Genomic DNA, 19,275 nt, shown 5'->3' on the forward strand with positions numbered 1-19,275 from the left:
CCTGTTGCACCGTCCTCGTACTCCTCACACTTAGAGAAACACCTTAGTGAGTGTAACACATAGCCTGGATTACACTCCTTTTTAACCTGCACTACACTCTATTTTAAAAAGGTCCTGAGGAAAGCCAGATTTAGTTTAAGGCACTGGCTGAAACATGTCGACCAACTGATGGATGTAGGAGGTAGTAACTTGCCTCCCTTAAACATCCCCAAGCCTTATTTTAACCGCAGACGGGGGCCCAGTTATTAAAATTTAATTTACCCTCGGGTACTGGGTCCCTCGCCAAGCCGTTTTAACTCACACTTCATTTTACACCTCACACTGCACTCTCAGTAAAATACCAGCTCAGCTGTAATCAGGCGTCGCAGCACACCCGGGACACATTAGGTGTCACTGGGTGGGCCCGATGATGAAGCATGCCACCAACCAGGTTGGTGGGTGAGGGCTTCATGAACTCACCAACGAGGTGCCCATGACAAATCTAATCAGAGTCCTAACAATATTGGTCATATTTAAGCTAGTCTCTTTTGATAACACATATAAACCACGGGGACTCGGACTAGCTTTCTAGTCCTCTCTCTCTCTCTTGATACGCGCAAGAACTACTTCCACCATTAGACCATCTGGATGTGAAAGATCTGACCGGTATACTGCCGATTCTCAATCGAAAATAAAGTTTCCTATCCAGTGGCTTCGTTATGTCGTCCCAGAATGTCTCGAAACAAGTTCCATCCTTGAACTCCATAAACACCCCTGTTAGTGAAAATGGGGGAGTGGTCCTAAAAAGTTTTGAAGATATCATCTCCCAGTACAAACCCTTGATGACCTTTTCGAGGGAAATGTAGCATTAGCTGGGTCCTCCCATGCCTCCGCCAGACCCAGCTCTCTGAGAACCGCTCTAATTCCAGAGAGCCATTTTATCTGGTGGAAGGCATCACTTTTGATATCGTCCAGAAGTCCCATGGCAAATATTTTCAACTCCGGCGTTACCCATATTCGCCTCCAATACAATACAGGACGGAGATTTGCAATAAACTCAATTGGTTTCATGCCTAGGTCCTGTAAAACCGGGCCCATGGGGGTGCTGTGTGGGAGCATGACAAGATTTCGTAGGAACCTGTTTTCAGAGGCAGTTAACTTGTTTAGGTTCCCGTGTCCCCACATCTCAACCCCATAAAGTGCTGCACTCACGGCCTTTGCGTTATAGACCGTAACTGCAGGTGCCATTGGTTTGGTCAGGGACCTGACATGTTCGCGGGTCAATGCCCCTGCGATTTGCCTATGCTTAAGTGTGGCTATGTCAACCTGTTCATTCCATCGTAGGTCATGCTGGATGGTAACACCTAGATATGAAAACGATTTTACTTGCTCCAGGGGTAAGTTATTCATCATCACCTTTCCTCTGAATGACTTGTGTTGGTTAAAAGACATGAATTTAGATTTTGAGACGTTAATTTCCAGGCCATGATCAGTCCAGTATTTTTTGCAAACCACTTGGGGTCTTGGAAATAATAAGACAGTCATCGGCAAACATTAAGATTGGTATTTTTGCGCCTGCTAAGATTGGAGCATCAACGTTTGCCTCTTACATGGTTTTTGCGACGTTGTTAATGTAGAGGGAGAAGAGGGTAGGTGCTAGCACGCAACCGTGGCGCACTCCTCTCTCTACCGGGAACTGGTTTGTAACATGTCCAGGGGGCCCCCATCTTATCTGGGCATAGTTATGCTCATGCAATTTAATGATCAGGGAAAGAAGAGTGGGAGGCATGCCCATGTCATTCAGGACAAACCAAAGGTTGGACCGTGGTACAAGATCGAAGGCTGCCCTCAAATCGATGAAGGCAGCATACAGGCTACCTCCCCCAAGTTGGACAAATTTCCAATAAAGCATTGCAAAATGTAAGACTTGATCGACTGTACTTATGCAGGCTCTGAATCCTGCTTGGAGGTGGGACAAGATGTTCATCTCCCGCTCCCATTCATGGACTTTATTTAATACCAGTCTACCGTAGATCTTCTGGATGGTATCGATTAGACTGATCGGGCGATAGTTGCCTGGCAGCGATTTGTCGCCCTTTTTGAAAACGGGGATTATTTCCGCCCCATTCCAGGATTCGGGTATTGGGGAACCGCTGGCTAACATATTTGCCAGTAGTAGTATGTACTTCCCCCAAAGTTCTCTATTATTTAGGAAGATGTCAGCTGGCACACCATCTATACCTGGCGCCCTTCCAGGTGTAATAGAGTCTAATGCATGTTGAATGTCCATGATAGTAAACGCATCTTCCATACCGGGGGTACTTACAATCCCTTCTCTCTGTTCTGCGGGTAATTCCAGCCCTTTGGCGTATTGGGGCCTAAAATGAGTTACCCAATCATCCTTGGCTACCCAATTTTGGGTTTTTTCTGGGCGGCCTTCACAGCCCCATTTCAATAAGTCCCAAAATTGCTTACAGTTTTTGGGAGAACTGGCCTCCTTGAGCTCCTCCCATCCTTTTACATCCCAGGCGCGCTTGGATTTTTGGATGGTATTTTTATACGCGCTCCTGGCTAAGCGAACACTGGCACTGGATCCATTTTTAATGGCCTGTCCTAATTCCAGCCGTGCCTTTCTACATTCTATGTTATACCACCTCGGAGATTTGTTGGTCATGTTTTTGTTCAAGTTGTTTGGTTTAACAAATAACCCTTTTATTTGCGAAAAAAGTGTTTCATGGACCTTAATTGCACTTTCTCTTTCTGGGGTAAAAGGTTCGGCATTGGAGCAGGCACTCAATTCCCTGATAGCTTGCTCTAAATTCTTTAAAATAAAGTCAATGTTTGACTGGCTTTGAGCAACTTTGGCCCACTTCAGGTGGCGCATATCATTTGCCAGTACAACGGGTTGAGAGCTTCCTTTGCTTGGATCCTCTATTGTCACTGGGGCTTCCCAGTAGGAAAGGGTCATGCATAGAGGGTTGTGGTCACTCTCAAGGCGGTCGACAACCATCATATCCACCAAGTGGTGCCATACCTCAAGGTGGACTAGTATATAGTTGATTCTACTTTCTCTTTTGCCGCTCTTGAATGTGACAGCACCCATCCTATCTTTCGAGGTCCTACCATTAGCTGCCCTTAGTCCTTTATTCAGACAGATTGAGTTGATCTGGATCACCAGGTCAGTCCATCTTTTTACTGGGTCCAATTCTAGCTTGGGGACCCCCCACTGGCTATCTTGATCATCTACAAAATAAGAATCACCACCCGATAGAGGTTCAAAGTTTACATTGAAATCTCCAGCAATAATCAGCCGTGAGTGTGGGAAAAATGTATCAATAAGGCCTTCGAGAACAGCAAGGGTGTCAGACTTCCGCCCCCTGTACTCCTGGCATACACATTGTAAATGTATAGTGGTTTGGCTCGGTTAAGTACAAGGGAGAGAATCTGTATATCCTTGTGATTAGAAGTGAGCTCCTTTACGGTGATCCCTGAATCTTGTTAGACCCAGATAGTTAGTCCCCCCGAGGGTCGTCCCTTGTCGCCTTTTACGGCGGCAACACTAAAATTTAAAAACCCTGGGAGATACTGAGGGTCAAGGAGCCACGTTTCTTGGAATATACAGATAGTAAACTGACTGACAAACAAGGCCCATTCTGGGCTTTGTACCTTGGTACTCAGCCCAGCAATGTTCCATGACATGATCGAGCCAAATGTATCAAAATCTAACGATAAGCTTGCTTCAGGGTTCAAGTTTGATGGACTATCCTCCCCGTTATACCCCCCTGTGTCTGGTAAAACGCAAGGTTTTCTTGTGTGGGTGTCCTGCGAAGCAGATACATCAGGGTTCCGGTTTGATGGGCTATCCTCCCCAATATGCACTCCTATTTCTAGTGGAGCACAAGGTATTCCTGTGTGGGTGCCCTGTGGTGCAGTTAAGATGGATAATGATGCATCGTCACAGTATTTATAGTTAATATCATCTGGGGTTAGTCAATCATTTGATTCCAGGGATGACCCACCCACTCCTACCCCCTGTGATTGAGTTCCCATTTCTTTTAGCCACTGTTGGGGGGGGTGAAGATCTGATTTGGATAGATGAATGATCGGGGGAGCAGGACCTGAACTCCAGCGTTATTAGATTTTGTACCATATTTACATTTTTAAATGTGAGTTCTATGCAGTCAGCTCCGTATCCTGGATGCGAAAGCCTGGTGGCCCTAAGGATGTCATCCCTTATCACTGATCGGCATCCTCTGGTATATCTAATCCAATGGATAGCCTTGTTTGTCAGTGAATCTTTAGTTTCCAGGTCCTTGCCTACACTTATTTTTGGGACGTTCACCATGTATACTTTAGATAGATCGGGGGGTGTAGGTCGAGGCAGGGAAGGACATCTGCCGGGATAAATGTTTGGGGTGTACCTAGTGGTGTTGGGGGTATTGATAGGCCTAACAACGAGCTTAGCATGGCCGCTATTTTTTGCTCTGTCAGGAGATTTAGATTTAGGTATTTTCACAGGCAGAGGCTTTGCTAATACCTCTGTACCATTACCTTGTTTGCTAGGCAAGATGTGTGCTTGGGTCTGAGTACTACCCCTAGTTTTCTGCAATACGGGACGCTGGGCTACTGCCTTTTGCTTCTCCACAGTACCGGTGCTCAGCTGCTTTATAACAGGATTACAAGTGGGGCAAGTATTCGCATTAGTGATTACCTTGTGGACTTTGGTGGTTAAAATGTCAACTTTATCTTGCATGCAATGTATAAAGCTACATAAACGGTTCACAAGGCTGCAGAGTTCAGAAATGTGATTCCCAGTTCCAGGAATGGGTATGCACTGGCTAGCTTCCAGTCCCTGTCCTTGGTAAGCATCTGATGGTATTTGCTGGGTCAAAGAGACCCCATTCTCCTTATCAGAACAGTCAATATCCGTAAGAGGTAGATACCTGTTTGAGCACAATACAAATGGGCTAAGCAGGCAAGGGGATACGTTTTCTACCTCAGTATCTACTGTGGTTAGCCCATCGTTTGGAGTATCTCCTGTATGCTCATCAGTAATGTGATTAGACCGTTTCTTCAAAAACATCCCAGGAACAACAGTCACACCACGTTTGCCTTTTTTCTGCGTTGAGTCAATTACATCATCCCCACCCATCTCTGGCAAAATATTCTCTAGCGGTGGCTTCGATGTAAGAATGAGGCTACAATCTTCAATAAGTTCTTCGATACGTGACATGACACAGTTTTCTCCCGCATGTTTGGGTACTTTTGTGGCTTTCTTAGATTTTCTCCTTTTTACCCGGGTGCTTGTCCCATCTATAGCACCCTCCATACATTTCCTCTTCCCCATTATAATTAATCGTAGAGAGACAGTACCTTAGGTGGTGGAGGGGCAATGATGATGTATATGGCGTGGCCCTGCCCTGCCTCCTCCTGCCACAGACGGCCCGCCCTTTGCCCGGGCTTAGCCCGGCGCCGCCAGCGCGCGCGTCCCGCGACGCTGGGGCTCTCGCTGACCTTAGAGCACCTCCGGGGGCGGGACAGGGCGTGCGCGACTTCCTGGTACAGGGCCTGTGGGAAATGTAGTCCAATCGCCGGGAAACTGGCGGGACCAAACGGAGCCAAGGAGAGGCTCGGGCGTCCTGCGGCGTGCTCCGGCGCTCTCCGCTCTGCCCAGGTCAGTGTGGAAGTTCTCCTTACCATTAGTAACCCTGACTCATCCTCCTCAATTCTCTCCTTTATCCAGGACCTGACTATTTCCCTACAGAACTTACTAGCTGCATACACTCTCCCCTGTTTACCCTCTCACATTACCTTGGTTTCGCTCCTAGAGGATGAGTTCCAATTTGTCCTAATAGTGCTCAAACCTGATCCCTCACCACCATCCTGCTTCTCCACATTATTTTGTGATTGTGTCCTCTTGTTGCGCTTTTTTAGAGAAACCAATTTAGCTTGCAACCTTTCTTGTGCCAGTGCTCTCATTTTATTAAGGCATACAGAAATTGATATAAGTTCTCCATCTATTGGTGCTTTCAGCACATCTTGGTGTATCCTATTTCTGTAATTTCTTCCAGATAATGCCCTTTTAAATGTCTTCTCTATTATTGCTTCGTTAGTTAATCTTTCATTCCATCTCCACACCTGTGAGAGACAACATTGCTTAGCGAGTTTCAGGGTCATGCGAACCGGGTTATGAACTGAGAGGGTGATGTTTCCTGTTCCTCTCGCTGCCACTTTGTCTCTTTGGCCTTTGTTGTTGAAGAGGAAGTGTAGCTCAGCATAGGTCTTATGTACCATAGAGTAATAATAGTTCTTTATATCTTCTTTCTATAAAGTTATCCATATGTCTATTAGGCACATTTGTTCCAGCCAGTCCTTTGTTGCATTTGTCATCATATCTGTTCAGTGTGTCCTGCTCTGAGTGCGATCTATCACCAGATTTTAATCTCCTTTGATAATGGGGTCCTCATTTAAAATAGTCAATTTCAATATGCTTCTGATCTTCCAGAATGCTTCTTTTCCTGTGTTGGGCACAAAATAGCGGCTATTGTCAACTTCTTTGCTCAATATTGAACCTCTTGAGTTATATGGTCTGCCCAGCACCAAGCATCTCATTAGGCAAACTTGTGGATAACAGGATTGCCACTACCCCAGTTTGGTGGGCAAAATAGTGCTGAAGATTAACTGGTCGAGTTACCCTGAACCCTTTCTAAGTAATTGCATTATTGCAGAGATTGTATGGCCCGCGTTACATTGAGCAGTGGAAGTATTATATTCTCAGGTTAGTCAAAGGAGCATTTAGGCTTTTTACCTTCAAAGTTACAGTTTTAACAATGACTTTGAGTGCCTCATGGTTACCCAGCCTCGTCCAGTACCAGTCATTTATTTCATAACATTTCATAGCACATGGTCACTCAAGGTATATATGCTCTTTACAGTTAAACACAGGGTTTTACAAACAACTTTATTAGCATAGACTATACAATGAAACCAAAGTACAACAAGGTTTAAAACAAGTTGATGAGTTTGGGAGGACAAAAGGCGAGGGAGAGGAGTAAAAAGCAAGAAGGAAGATAAGAAATCTTGCAGGGGGAGAAAAAGACTGGCTAATGGGAAATGGTGAGAAAAGGGGTGAATTGAAAGGAGAGGAGGAAAGACAAGAAATTACAATTTAGAGGGCGTGGACAGGGTTAGAGGGTAGTTACATTGACCAGCAGGTCAGGCAGAGAGGAGTCTCTGGTCTCTTGTTCCATGTCTTCCATATAATGATTCCATCATCTGACTTGTCAATCCATCAGACTTAGAAACTTCCTGTCATGATTTCACCGCATATTTTTTCTCTCTCCATGTGAACAACAGTGTAAAATAGATGATCCCATCAGTACAGGATCGTATTCTCGCCTCGGGAATTCAGTCACCTGCCAAACATTTTTGTTTATGAAGCATGCCATTTGAAAAAGCTGCACATGATCTCCTTTGTCTCTAGTCACATATTTCCCATCATTGGCTCATTGATATGAAAAAAGTGACAACTTGTCCGAATGTCTGGAGGAACCGAGCAGAAAGGGCCCATTGGGGTCACCCTGTGTGTGTGGAATCTAGTTGGCTGGATGGCAAATCGGGTCAGTCACATATAATGAGAAGGTGTGATCTAATGACTAGAACTGACAACTTTGATACCTGGTACCAAGGTTTGAATCCTGGCCTTGGCACTTAAGTTACCATTGTGGAATAACGGGCAAATCGACCAATCTCACTGTCTAAAAATGTGTGAAATGCATTGTATGGTGTTACCTCCTCTTGTACCCAATCTTGAATCGTATCTAAACCTCCGCCTTTAAAATGTACAGTGTTCTGCTAATCTCCAGCTTAGTTTGCACTATATAAATACTATCAATACTTACACAGTCTGAAGCATGTTGGCCACGTGGCCACCTTGACATATTTTCTCTCGGCATCTTTAGGCATTCCCTTATACAAATATGTTTGCGTCTTGCCTGGTGTTTCTCTTGTAGATTAACATTCTGCTTTTCCAACAACACAAGTCTTGTCAAAATCAGTTTTTATTCCTTTCTATCATCTAATGTGTTTTCTCCTGCAGATCCTCCTTCATGTCTGTGCCTATGGAGTCAAACACCCCAATAATTTCCCCAAGTAAGCTGCCCTAGTATTTTTTACTGAGGGGGATCATCTTACTTCTCAGATTGAATTGGGATTCCAATTGCAATGATATACCTAGGCTATGCAGAGGGGTGCATCGGGCCATGCACATTGGTTTGAGAGTACAAAGATGCTTTTGCCTGTACACATCAACTTCGATCTGCAGGTGAATTAAGGCAACCAGGGCCACAAAGTGGACTTCCTTGCTTCCAGGTTAAAGACTCTTCTCCACCAAATGTCACTCTGGCGTATATTTTTTCTTTGTCCACAATGCTGTTCACTATTGTTGGGTCCCAAGGTTTTCTACAGAATATTGCTCTAATACTCTTTGCTACACTCGGGGGCCTTGCAGTGCCAACCCACTCATCTTCGCTATCTCGTTTGTGGCGACAGTTGAAATTCCCTTATACTTCTCTTCAGTAATGCTAAGTAATGCTAAGTGCAATGTGGGCAAAATACTGCTGTCTTGCCTTACAAACAGCCTCACCCACACGTCAAAGTACCTAATCCTTTCCCTGTGGTCAGAGGAGTCCACATAGCAGCTCCACTGATCTCCCAGCACAGGTAGGTTTTCTAGATCATTCCTATTAAATCTACAGGTGGAATAGCCCAAAAAATGAAAGGAAATAAAGGGCATGTCTAGACTGCCAGCTACCAACATTAACACAATCCCACAATTGCAATAGTACTGAAAAAAGAGACGGCAGAAGAGGGAGAGTGGAGTGGAACACAGCTATCCTGGAACCTCCATTCCCTTTTCCTAGCCAAATATGCAGCAGTACTCATCACAGCCACCAATGGAGAACAGGTAAACGCACAAAAACGTTTTTCTTGCAATCAGCCATGGCTCTCCTTTTTTCTAAGATTCATTCTGCCCCATCCATACTTGTGAAAATATGCAGTGCAACTCGAAGTGTGTTAGGGTGCCAAACAGCTGTTTATTTAATTCCGGCTGTCTTTCTTTTTTTAATCCCATAAGGTTGATGTCAGCATTGTTGTGAACTTCTGTGTTAGTTGGCAGGGGGTGGGATGGGAAGGGGTGGAGGGAGGAGCCAACCCTCTTCCTGTTTCTCCCTGTCAATTCGAAAAAACGTCATAAACCTCTGTGGGAACCCATGTGGGGTCGACTCTGCTTTGTATATTGCAGAGAGTGCCTCGTCAGTTCACGCCAGCTTCTTCTCTACGTTTCCAATGTAAGTCTCGAAGGATCACCAGGAATAGAAAGTCTGGAGCAATTTTGTGTTTCTGAGAATAAAACACAGCCGACACCTGAGAGGATTCCCTCTTTCCATTTGCGGTGACTTCATGAAAGCGAAAAGAACCATAGTCCTTTCTTTCTTCCTTTGACTGCAAGATGCTTGGGTAAGCAGTGCCCAACGAGGTATATTCTAGTCACTTATTCTATGGGGCTGGCACCTATGGACCAAGACTTGCAAGACTGGGTGTAGATTGTTAAATATGTATTAAGTTCAACCCGTCAATATGTTGATGGTCTGAAATGTTCAGATATTAGTTTTCATGTACCTTTAAAGTTGGTATTACAACCATGTGTCATTTGCTGAAGCAGATCATACTCCTTCAGAACATTTTCAAAGATAAAAATGCTTCTTGACATCCAATATAAAATAATAGTTATCAAATGTCATCTCTGCCGCCATTTCCACTTTTTGTTTCAGAATTTTAATAGTTTTTTTTGTTGTCATTTGTAGGGCCTCCGGTTTGAGGTGGTCCCCTCCTGGTTTAAAGAAACCCTAGATAAATCTAGCTTTGCGTCACCTTATGAATATGCAGTGGAAACCGCAAAACAAAAAGCACTTGAGGTTGCAAGGCGGATGCACGAAGTAAGTGAATTGAATACAAATATTATTTAATGCCCGCCTTGATTTTGTATGTCTCTGTTATCTGCATGCCCTTGTGGCTTCTACGTACCTGCCATGACCCCATTGAAAATTGAAGAGTACAAGACAAGAGGACTATTTATTTAATGCAAATCTTTTTCAGTTTTTAATCTGCTTCATTGATCATGTATTCAATGTTAGTTCAAGGTTTATGGAGTTGTCTAATTAGTTTGCTCATATTATGTCTGTCATTGGGACTCTCTAATGGCTGATGTTGTAGGCAAGGTTGTATTTAAATTGACCTGTTTCCCATTGGCTTCTGAAGGATCCTTAGCAAAAAGCATTTTGATGGGTTCAGTATTCATAATTTTAAGGCTTTCGTCTCTTATCAGTTGTCGGTACCAGCCATCTTGTGACATGAACAAGGGTACGATGATAGAGAATGATAATTAGACTAGGATTACCAATGTACTTTGGCAATATCTGTGTTTTACTTCTATCCTGATTGCCTTCTGTCCTGTTAATGTTCAGACTACAGCTATTGGAAGGGAAGGGGGAGAAATCTCATCAGCCAACCATGTTTAAATAAGAAAGTTTCTGATCCTTTTCTGGCCAAAGAGAGCATCACACTGGGATAAGACATACCACAAGTAATGAAAATAGCCCACATAGCTACCCTATTGACAGTAGTAACCTGCAGAAGTCCCTGAACATCACCATCTGCAAAGGCGAGCTTTCGATTCTAAATTACCTGCATGGTGACCACTGTAGCATTGAAGATCTGAAACATGTCTTGTGAAGGTAGAATTTAAATTGGTTCCACATATCCAAAGTATACAGGCAATTCCTCCGCTAAGGAAAGTTGAAGTCTGTCGAGACAGGAGGACTAAAATATCTTTTTATTGGTCTGGAAGGAGAAGAACATTTTTGTAGAATATGATTTGTGCCTAGAGCAGAAACCTGTCATGGACAGATTCCCACGAATACTCCAATGTAAGATGCCTCTTGTTCAAATGCAAGTACATGAATTTAAAAAATGTGCTGGGTTGAAATCCTATCTAGGAGTCCCTTCTTTCATGTAGTATCCCAGCTGATGGCTACAATAAATTGCTTCCTGTTCATTTAAGAAAATGTTCTAGCTAATGTAAATGTATTTTGACGGCTGTTAGGTCTATTAATCTTACAGTCGCATTGAAAATACTCCTGCTTGAGCTACGCGTTCTGGGCCAAGGTCTTGTGAGCCTGATTGGCAATGTTAAATGTGTCTTACAGTGGTGCGCATCATAAACCTACATACTGTATTTGTATACGGTTTCTTGGAGCAAGTAATGCATCAAGAAATATCATAGAAACACTGTATAAAGTTAATGTAAAGAAGCAAATTATACAGAGCAAATGCTGTGTATTTTTTTGGGTAGAACAATTCATATATTCTACAGCCATTAGTATAAAACCAAAAGTCACATTCATGTTTTGAGGAGCAGTGTGCCCCTTTTGTAAAATATTTGACACGTTCAAGCTACCAGTGCCTAAAAGAAGGGGATTTGCCTTCTACCCATTGCTGGGCGCTTAGAAGGAGTGATACTCTGTGGTAAGTCCACATCACATTTATGACTTTGGTTCTTTGCCACTGAGTCAGTCTTGCAAATATGACCCTAACGTATTGTTTTGGTGCATCCCAATTATTATATGCTTATCCAATATTCATATGTTCTTGGTGATGGCGCCTTCAATGGCCTCTTTTATAGCAGGTTTTTAAATTACAGGATTTTTTTGTGATGTTCAGCACACAGTCTTTCTTTATTTTTATTGAAAATAGACTATGTGGCTGTCTTTCCACATTTCCTCGCTCTGATGCACACCGAGCCGGTCCAGGACAGTAACTTTCTGTCCTGCTTCCTGGAGACCATTAATATATCTGGGTAAGAGCAGGATTCTTTGAACCATGGTGGACCTTTTTATCACAGGTAATTTTTACTGCCACTGTACCCATGGAATACTTTAGTAATGGACCTTACTAAGCCAGTCATATACATTCCAGCAACTTCATGTTAACCTCTTTCTCTTATGTGTATGGTGAGCATCCAATCTAACCTATGATGTCTTTGTCTTCTTTCATAGTGCATATACATGTATGTTGCCTAAGATTCATTTTCATTATTTACTTCCAAATGCAGAATTTTTTTGTGATGATGGGCGTAATGGGCTACATTTACTAAGAATGCCTTAGGTAAAAGGGGTTGGAATTTTCACTCCGACTTTTATCGAATGCATTTGTATTTTGCAAACTGACCTATGTGCTAATATTGTGGTTCACAAAATACCGTATTTTAGTGGGTTGTAATTCGGGATGCCTCATGAATATTAATAAGGTAAGTCTCAAATTGAGACACTATGATTCGCTGCTATTCAAGGGGTGGTGGCGTGCTGGGGCTCAGCTGACCAATATGTCTGTGATTGCTTTTAAATAAAGCAATCCTTTTTTTTTTTAACTGCTGCTCTTTTTCCTTAAGGAAAAACGGTTAGCCTTTAAAAAACAAATAGTTTCCAAACTGTTTTTTAGGAGTAAGCACCGGTCCCATGGACCACTAACTACTCCTAAAAATATTTTTTTAAACATTCACAAAAGGGAAGGTGTCCGTTGGGGATCCTTTCACATCTTGCGAATGGGTTATCATCTCCTTTTGAGGTGTCAGTAAAATATGCAACTGGATTTAGATTGCAAAACAGTAATGCATACTATAAGGCATTTGTATTGGGAAGGGACACCCTAAACACACACTACTAAATATTGATTCAATATAGCTTCCTAAACCCATTTAACGAGTTGAAAAACCTCTTCCAAATTGTTACGTTGGCTTAGTAATTTTGCAAAAGGGTTGTAGCATACCCAAACCATCTGATATACCGAATCAGAGCGTATGCGAGCACTGAAATCCTTTTGTACACATGGCCAGTAATTCCTTAGATATTAGTACCCTTTTAAAATTAGCCTACCTTTAACTCATGATTCTACTTGTATTTTTCTCTCAAGTCGTTTATTGGTACTCACAGTGAATTTTACTTTACAATTAATACATCCCTGAAAGTCAACGTATTTTTTTCATACCACAATAGTTCAACTATTTGTCGGTTGTGTGATGGAACCACGCATATGCCTTTTCCACACATGCCTTTACAGCAAAATATGTGTTGGTAAGGCATTTATGGCAAATATATCAGTGGTTAAGACTTATCAGGTAAGTCTTACCCCCAGACCCCTGCCCTGAGTCCTAAAACTGCCCGCTCCCTCCTTAAAACTAACCTCCTCCCCAGCCCTAAAAACCTACCTGCCCCCCAAGTCCTAAAAAGTACCACACCCTCACCTAAGCCCTATAAACTAACCAAGCCTTAAAAACTATCTCCGCCCTGCGACCTAAAACGACCCCCTCCCTCCTGAAAATCAACCCCCTCCCGAGCCCTAAAAACTGCCATGTCCTCCCCTAAGCCCTAAAAACACCCCACCCTCCTTGATCCCTAAAAATGTCCCGACCCCCAGTTCTAAAAACGTCCTCATCCTAAAAACTTCCCCAGCCTTGAAACCTAGCCCCAGCCCTGAAACCTTCGCCCCCAACTTTCACAAACTCCCCTCCCACTGCATAAAACCCAGCCCAGCCCCACTTACCTCACCGCATCCTCTGCTGATCCTTCCTGCTTCCGCCCAGAAACAGCTAGCCGCACACTGCCCTAACCACCTATATGCGTGGTTAAGGCATATGCGTGGTTAAGGGAAGCGATGTTGGAACACACGTGGCTCTCCTTGCGCTGTTCCAACTGTTTTCCCTATTTGGCATTGTGATGCAACGAGACATCGGTTTACCACACATGCCCGTTCCACGCATTTTTGACCACGCAAGTCTTACCCATGCATATGTGTTTACTATGGATAAGGCATGTATCAAAAAAAACTCCCTCCTGAAAGCAACCCCCTCCTCTAGAGCCCTAAAAACGTCCCTGACCCCACAGTCCTAAAAAATACTCTACCCTCTTCTAAGCCCTAAAAACTGTCCCGAGCCCTGGCGTGGGGCAGGGAAGTTTTTAAGGGTTTGCAGAGGGTGCAGTTGTTTTTAGAGCTTGGGTAGTTTTTAAGGCTGGGAGGAGGGGGTTTATTTTCAGGAGGGGCTTGGGTAGTTTTAGGTGTCAGGGAAAGGGCTTGGGGGACGTTTTTAGGGCTCAGAGTGGGGGCAGAGATTATGATACTTTTTGAGCTTACTACAAAATATGCGTTGTATGGCATGTACAGCAAAGACATATCCGTGGTTCAATCAATCAATCAATCAATCAGTCATTTGTTAGGTGCACTACATACTCACTAGGGTCTCAAGTCCCTAGGGGGGCGCTACTGATCGAACAGCCAGGTCTTTAGTATCCTCCTGAAGGTCGGCAGGTCTTGGGTCTGTCGTAAGCTCAGTGGGAGGGTGTTCCATGTCTTGGCGGCGAGGTGGGAGAAGGATCTCCCGCCGGTGGTTGTTCTTCGGATGCGCGGGACGGTGGCGAGTGAGAGGTCGGCGGAGCGTAGCTGGTGGTTGGGGGTGTAGAAGGAAAACCGTCTGTTGAGGTAGGCTGGGCCGGTCTTGTGAAGTGCCTTGTGTGCGTGGAGGAGGAGCTTGAAAGATATCCTCTTGTTGACGGGGAGCCAGTGCAGGTTTCTCAGGTGGGGGGTGATGTGGCCGTGTGGTGGTACATCGAGGATCAGTCGTGCCGAGGCGTTTTGGATGCGTTGTAGTTGATTGATGAGCTTGGTCGAGGCTCCCGCGTAGAGGGCGTTTCTGTAGTCGAGTCTGCTGCTGACGAGGGCCTGGGTGACTGTCTTTCTTGTATCTGTCGGGATCCATCTGTAGATCTTGCGGAGGAAGCGGAGGGTGTTGAAGCAGGAGGAGGAGACGGCGTTGACTTGCTTGGTCATTGAGAGCGTTGAGTCGAGGATGATTCCCAGGTTGCGTGTGTGGTCAGTGGGGGTCAGGGCTGTCCCCAGTGCCGAGGGCCACCAGGAGTCGTCCCAGGCTGACAGGTTGGAGCCGAGGATGCGGACCTCCGTCTTGTCCGAGTTCAGCTTCAGGCGGCTGATCTTCATCCAGTCGGCGACTGCCTTCATTCCTTCATGGGTCCTTGGTGAGGGAGAGGATCAGTTGAGTGTCTTTGGCTTAGGAGATTATGTTGAGGTTGTGCTGTCGGGCGACATGTGCGAGCGGGGCCATGTAAATGTTGAACAGTGTCGGGCTGAGGGAGGATCGTTGGGGTACACCGCAGATGATCTCGGAGGCTTCGGAATGGAACGGGGGGAGGCGGACGCTCTGGGTTCTGAGGAGGATGAGTGCTGGTTAAGACTTATCAGGTAAGTCTTACCCCCCAGCCCTCCGTCTAACAAACTGCCCCCAAACCCCAGCCCCACTTACCTCACTGCGACCTCTGCCAATCCTTCCACCTAGCAATAGCTAGACCGCGCAATGCCTTATCCATGCATATGCAGATTAAGGCATATGCCTCGTCAGGGCATGCGTGGTAGCGCTTGTGATGTTGGTATACGTGGGGCGTGGCCCGCATTGTTCTGACTGTGCCTCCTATTTGCATGCTTAAGTGATTGTAAGAACTTTTTATTTCCCACTTCCATGTGTCTCTTGCTGTACCTCTATTCTTTATTCATTTTATGACTCTGAGAACTATAATTTCTTGGGATGGCAACATTTATGGTGGTGTTAGTCATGTTCTTTGCAACACTAACTTCACTGTTCTGGCTACTTTGGTTGCCCTCTGGCTGACTATGTGGAACAGAATAGCAGAAAACATTTAATTGTGTAAAGTAAACTACAGATTCTAATAGTACCCTTGTCTGGTTTTACACAGCGAAAATTACTACGCTACTACCGGACACTTACTTATATACAGATAAGAACCCTACTTCATATATGAGCATATTTTAAAACAATAAAACTATCACATCTGAAGGCCATTATTGTGGGTAGCAGGCATTTTGACTTGCATCTCTAGCCACTCATTTACTGTGGTTACAAAACCTAAGCTATTGAGCCAGTCTTGAATGAGTCACATTGTAATTACCACCATAAATCATGAAGCGGGTGACACAGCTACAATACAATAATGTTCAAGGGGTGTAAAGGCCTAGTACAAGGAACCCTGAAGATGCCCCTTTACCAACACTCCAACAAATAGACTGGTGGAGAAATCAGAGAGACTGACCTCTGCTATCTGCATGTCTGATTCATTGTTAAACCATGCCCAAGACTGTGGCAATATCAGACTTCGATTGCAGATGCTGGAATACAGATAGCAGTTAAAGCCGTTATAAACTCATGGGGAATAGTGGTCCGGAATGAATGATTGTAAACATCTGGGTACTGCGGCCATTCTCAATGCATGTGTCTCAACAGTGTGCATCGGAGGAGGGCCACCTACAGACTTATAGTAAGCTAATAAGTACTTCATTGTTGCGTGCTGTCCCTACCCCTAGGAAGGTAGTCCAAAATCTGGGAGTTAAAATAGATCAAACTCTAACCATGAACGAACAAGTTTTTTCTATCATGGGCACTTGCTTTAATACTATGCGCCTACTGAGGAGAGCCTTCCCCTTGCTCCACATTTCATCCAGAAAAACATTAGTTAAGGGAACTGATAATTAGCAGACTGAACTATTGCAATGCTCTGTTGGGTTCCGCAAATCAGTCACTTATGTGCAAATTACAAGTGGTACAACAGACAGCAGCTAGGCTGGTCTGTAACATCCCTTCGAGCTCTGCTTCTACACCACTGCTGAAATCACCACACTGGTTGTAAGTGAGGCAAAGAAGCGTCTTTAAAATGTACTGCCTAACACATAATACTGTGGCGGGCTAAGGTCTGAGGTACCTGAAGCTGAAACTTAGATGCTAATCTCCAGCTAAGAACTTACAATCTATGGACAAAGTTATGCTGACTGTAACTCGTATTCGATTGACACGATGTAGAGGCAGAGGAGTTTCCTATCTGGCCCCTTTCTATTCGAATAATTTACCTCTTCATCTACGTCTTTGCACAGATCATAATATTTTCAGAAAAATGCCTGAAATTTTTTTGGGATGCTCTTGTTAACGGCCTGGGTCTCCTCTAGCACCAAGATACCTCTCCCGGGTCGATTCGCACACAAATTTATCTGATGATAATTGTTGTTTCCACATCACCTGTTTGTGTTAATCTAGCAAAGACCAAAGCACATTTTGGGGGGTAAATGTGATTCATAGGGATGGGTAGTATAGGGAAGTACTTGATCGAATCCTTACTTCTATCCCTGGCTGTTATGTCTCTAGATGTCCTCAATCCCCTTGTAAAGTAACTGCGGATCTAACCCATGAAACAGGTTCTGTACAGGCTTCTGCTAATTTCCCAAGGGTCAGGTTTTGCAGTTGGAGAAAGATGACTTCCCAGAATACCTAGAGATTGAATCAGTATTTCCTAAGACTTCTGAAATAGTGTCCGTAGGGATTGAAAAGATGATAGCCCTACCTGACCTTGTGAAAGAAATACAGTGACACAGTGTCCTCCAAGTGTGTGGGGACAAAAGCTTGGGCAGTGTATTGCAATGCTGGAGTGAAGCAACTGTATCTTGTCTCAAGCTTCTCGCCATCTCGTGTGCTAGACCTTGACTGCTATGCTAAACTACACTAGAGAAATAAAGAGGCTTGGTATGTCAACTTTCTCCTGCGGACCGAAAGTCTTATTTCTTTGTGGAGAACCCTAGCGATATCCTCCAATATTGCTGATGGTCTCAACAATAGGAAGGATCATTGAAAAGGGCTGACTAAAGTGTATTAGATATGGTAGGTTGTAAGTTATATATTTTTCACCTTGTAAGTTACTAGCAATTTATGCTACATCTGACAATATTCCAAATGCCATAACACAACTAAGTCCGCTTTCAGTCATATAGCTTCAGGCCAATATTCGCTGTTGTTTTACCTCTACACATCTTTGGTTTAGTCTAATTTCAGTATCAATTACAGATTTGGCCTACAATGAAGAATGATAAATGTAAATTTGCCATATTTTGAATGTTGTTCCCAGCTACCTAAACACACTGTTCTTAGCTGTGCCAAGTTCAATTTTGGCATGTTACATCAAACCCCCGTTCTAAGTAATTATGGTTGACTTCTCATTCCTTAGCTGTAATATTAAAAGCTGACTGTTAGCCACCATAAGTTCTAGATGAATCAATGTCCATGCCTGATATGACAATTTTTAGGTATAAATCCCACTATGCATACTTAATCAGACTATAGAATTAATCAATAATGTAACTTTTTTGGACCATTGTTAGATTTGAGGGTCTCTAGTTGGCACAGGTAGGTACTTGTGACAAATAGGGACCCTTGCCTCTAGTCAGGATAAGGGGATTACACTTCTAAAATAACCCCTGCTCACCCCTTTGGTAGCTTGGCACGAGCAGACAGGCTTATCTCAGAGGCAGTGTGTAAAGCATTTGTGACCACATACAGTAACCGAGTGACAACAGTACAGATGGACACCACACAAGGTTTTATATAAAAAATAAGTATACTTTATATAGAGTTACAACAAGACCATAAACGACAAAAATACACAATACTGTTACTTTAAGATGGTAGATTTAGCTTAGTTTAGTTCAGTTCTTAAGATGCAACACTTTGCGTCAATGTACCTTAGGTTGCGTTACGCTTCCACGACAAGCAATGTCGCAGCAAGGGATATGCGGCAAAGTTCAAGTACAAAGTAATAAAGACGTGAAGATCTTCCAGATGTGGCACGCTTCTCCAGGGATGCGGTTCTATGCGTGGACTGCAGCGGCGACACCCTTGATTCAGCAATGCGACGGCAACAGCTCCAACTGCGACATTCTTCTCCCACGATGCGTGAAGCTTCCGTGCAATGCGGCAACAGCTACGATGCAACGGCAGAAGCTCCGATGGCGGTGCGCTTCTGGGGAATGCCAGGCACTTTTCTTCGATGCGGTGCAGTGCAACAGTTCCAGCGGCGTCTCCCTCATTCGGAGTTGCGACGGCAGCAGCAGCGACGGCAACACGCTTCCTCTTCGTTGCAAGACGCTTCTCTCGATGCTGTGCAATGCGACAGTTCCAGCAGTGACACCCTCCTTCGGAGTTGCGACGCCAGGCACAGCTACACGCTTCTTCTTCGATGAGTCACGCTTCCAGCTCCTTGGACACGCAGTTCCTCAGAAGGTCCAAAACTGCAGCAGGCACTTCCAAAAGAACTCTGGGGAGCTGGAGGTTGAGGT

General features: G+C 44.2%; 1 protein-coding gene across 4 annotated transcripts in view; it reads left to right on the forward strand.

Moving 5' to 3' along the window:
- Window positions 1-19,275, forward strand: part of ASMTL (acetylserotonin O-methyltransferase like) — a 221,177-nt gene that overhangs the window by 40,727 nt on the left and 161,175 nt on the right. For all 4 annotated transcript variants that reach the window (XM_078658086.1, XM_078658088.1, XM_078658085.1 and 1 more), the window contains exon 3: window positions 9,846-9,977. In XM_078658086.1, the coding sequence (XP_078514212.1) occupies window positions 9,846-9,977 (132 nt within the window). The remainder of the gene's footprint in view (window positions 1-9,845; window positions 9,978-19,275) is intronic.

This window comes from Lissotriton helveticus, chromosome 8 (assembly GCF_964261635.1).
Source record: "Lissotriton helveticus chromosome 8, aLisHel1.1, whole genome shotgun sequence".
In the NCBI taxonomy this organism is placed as follows: domain Eukaryota; kingdom Metazoa; phylum Chordata; class Amphibia; order Caudata; family Salamandridae; genus Lissotriton; species Lissotriton helveticus.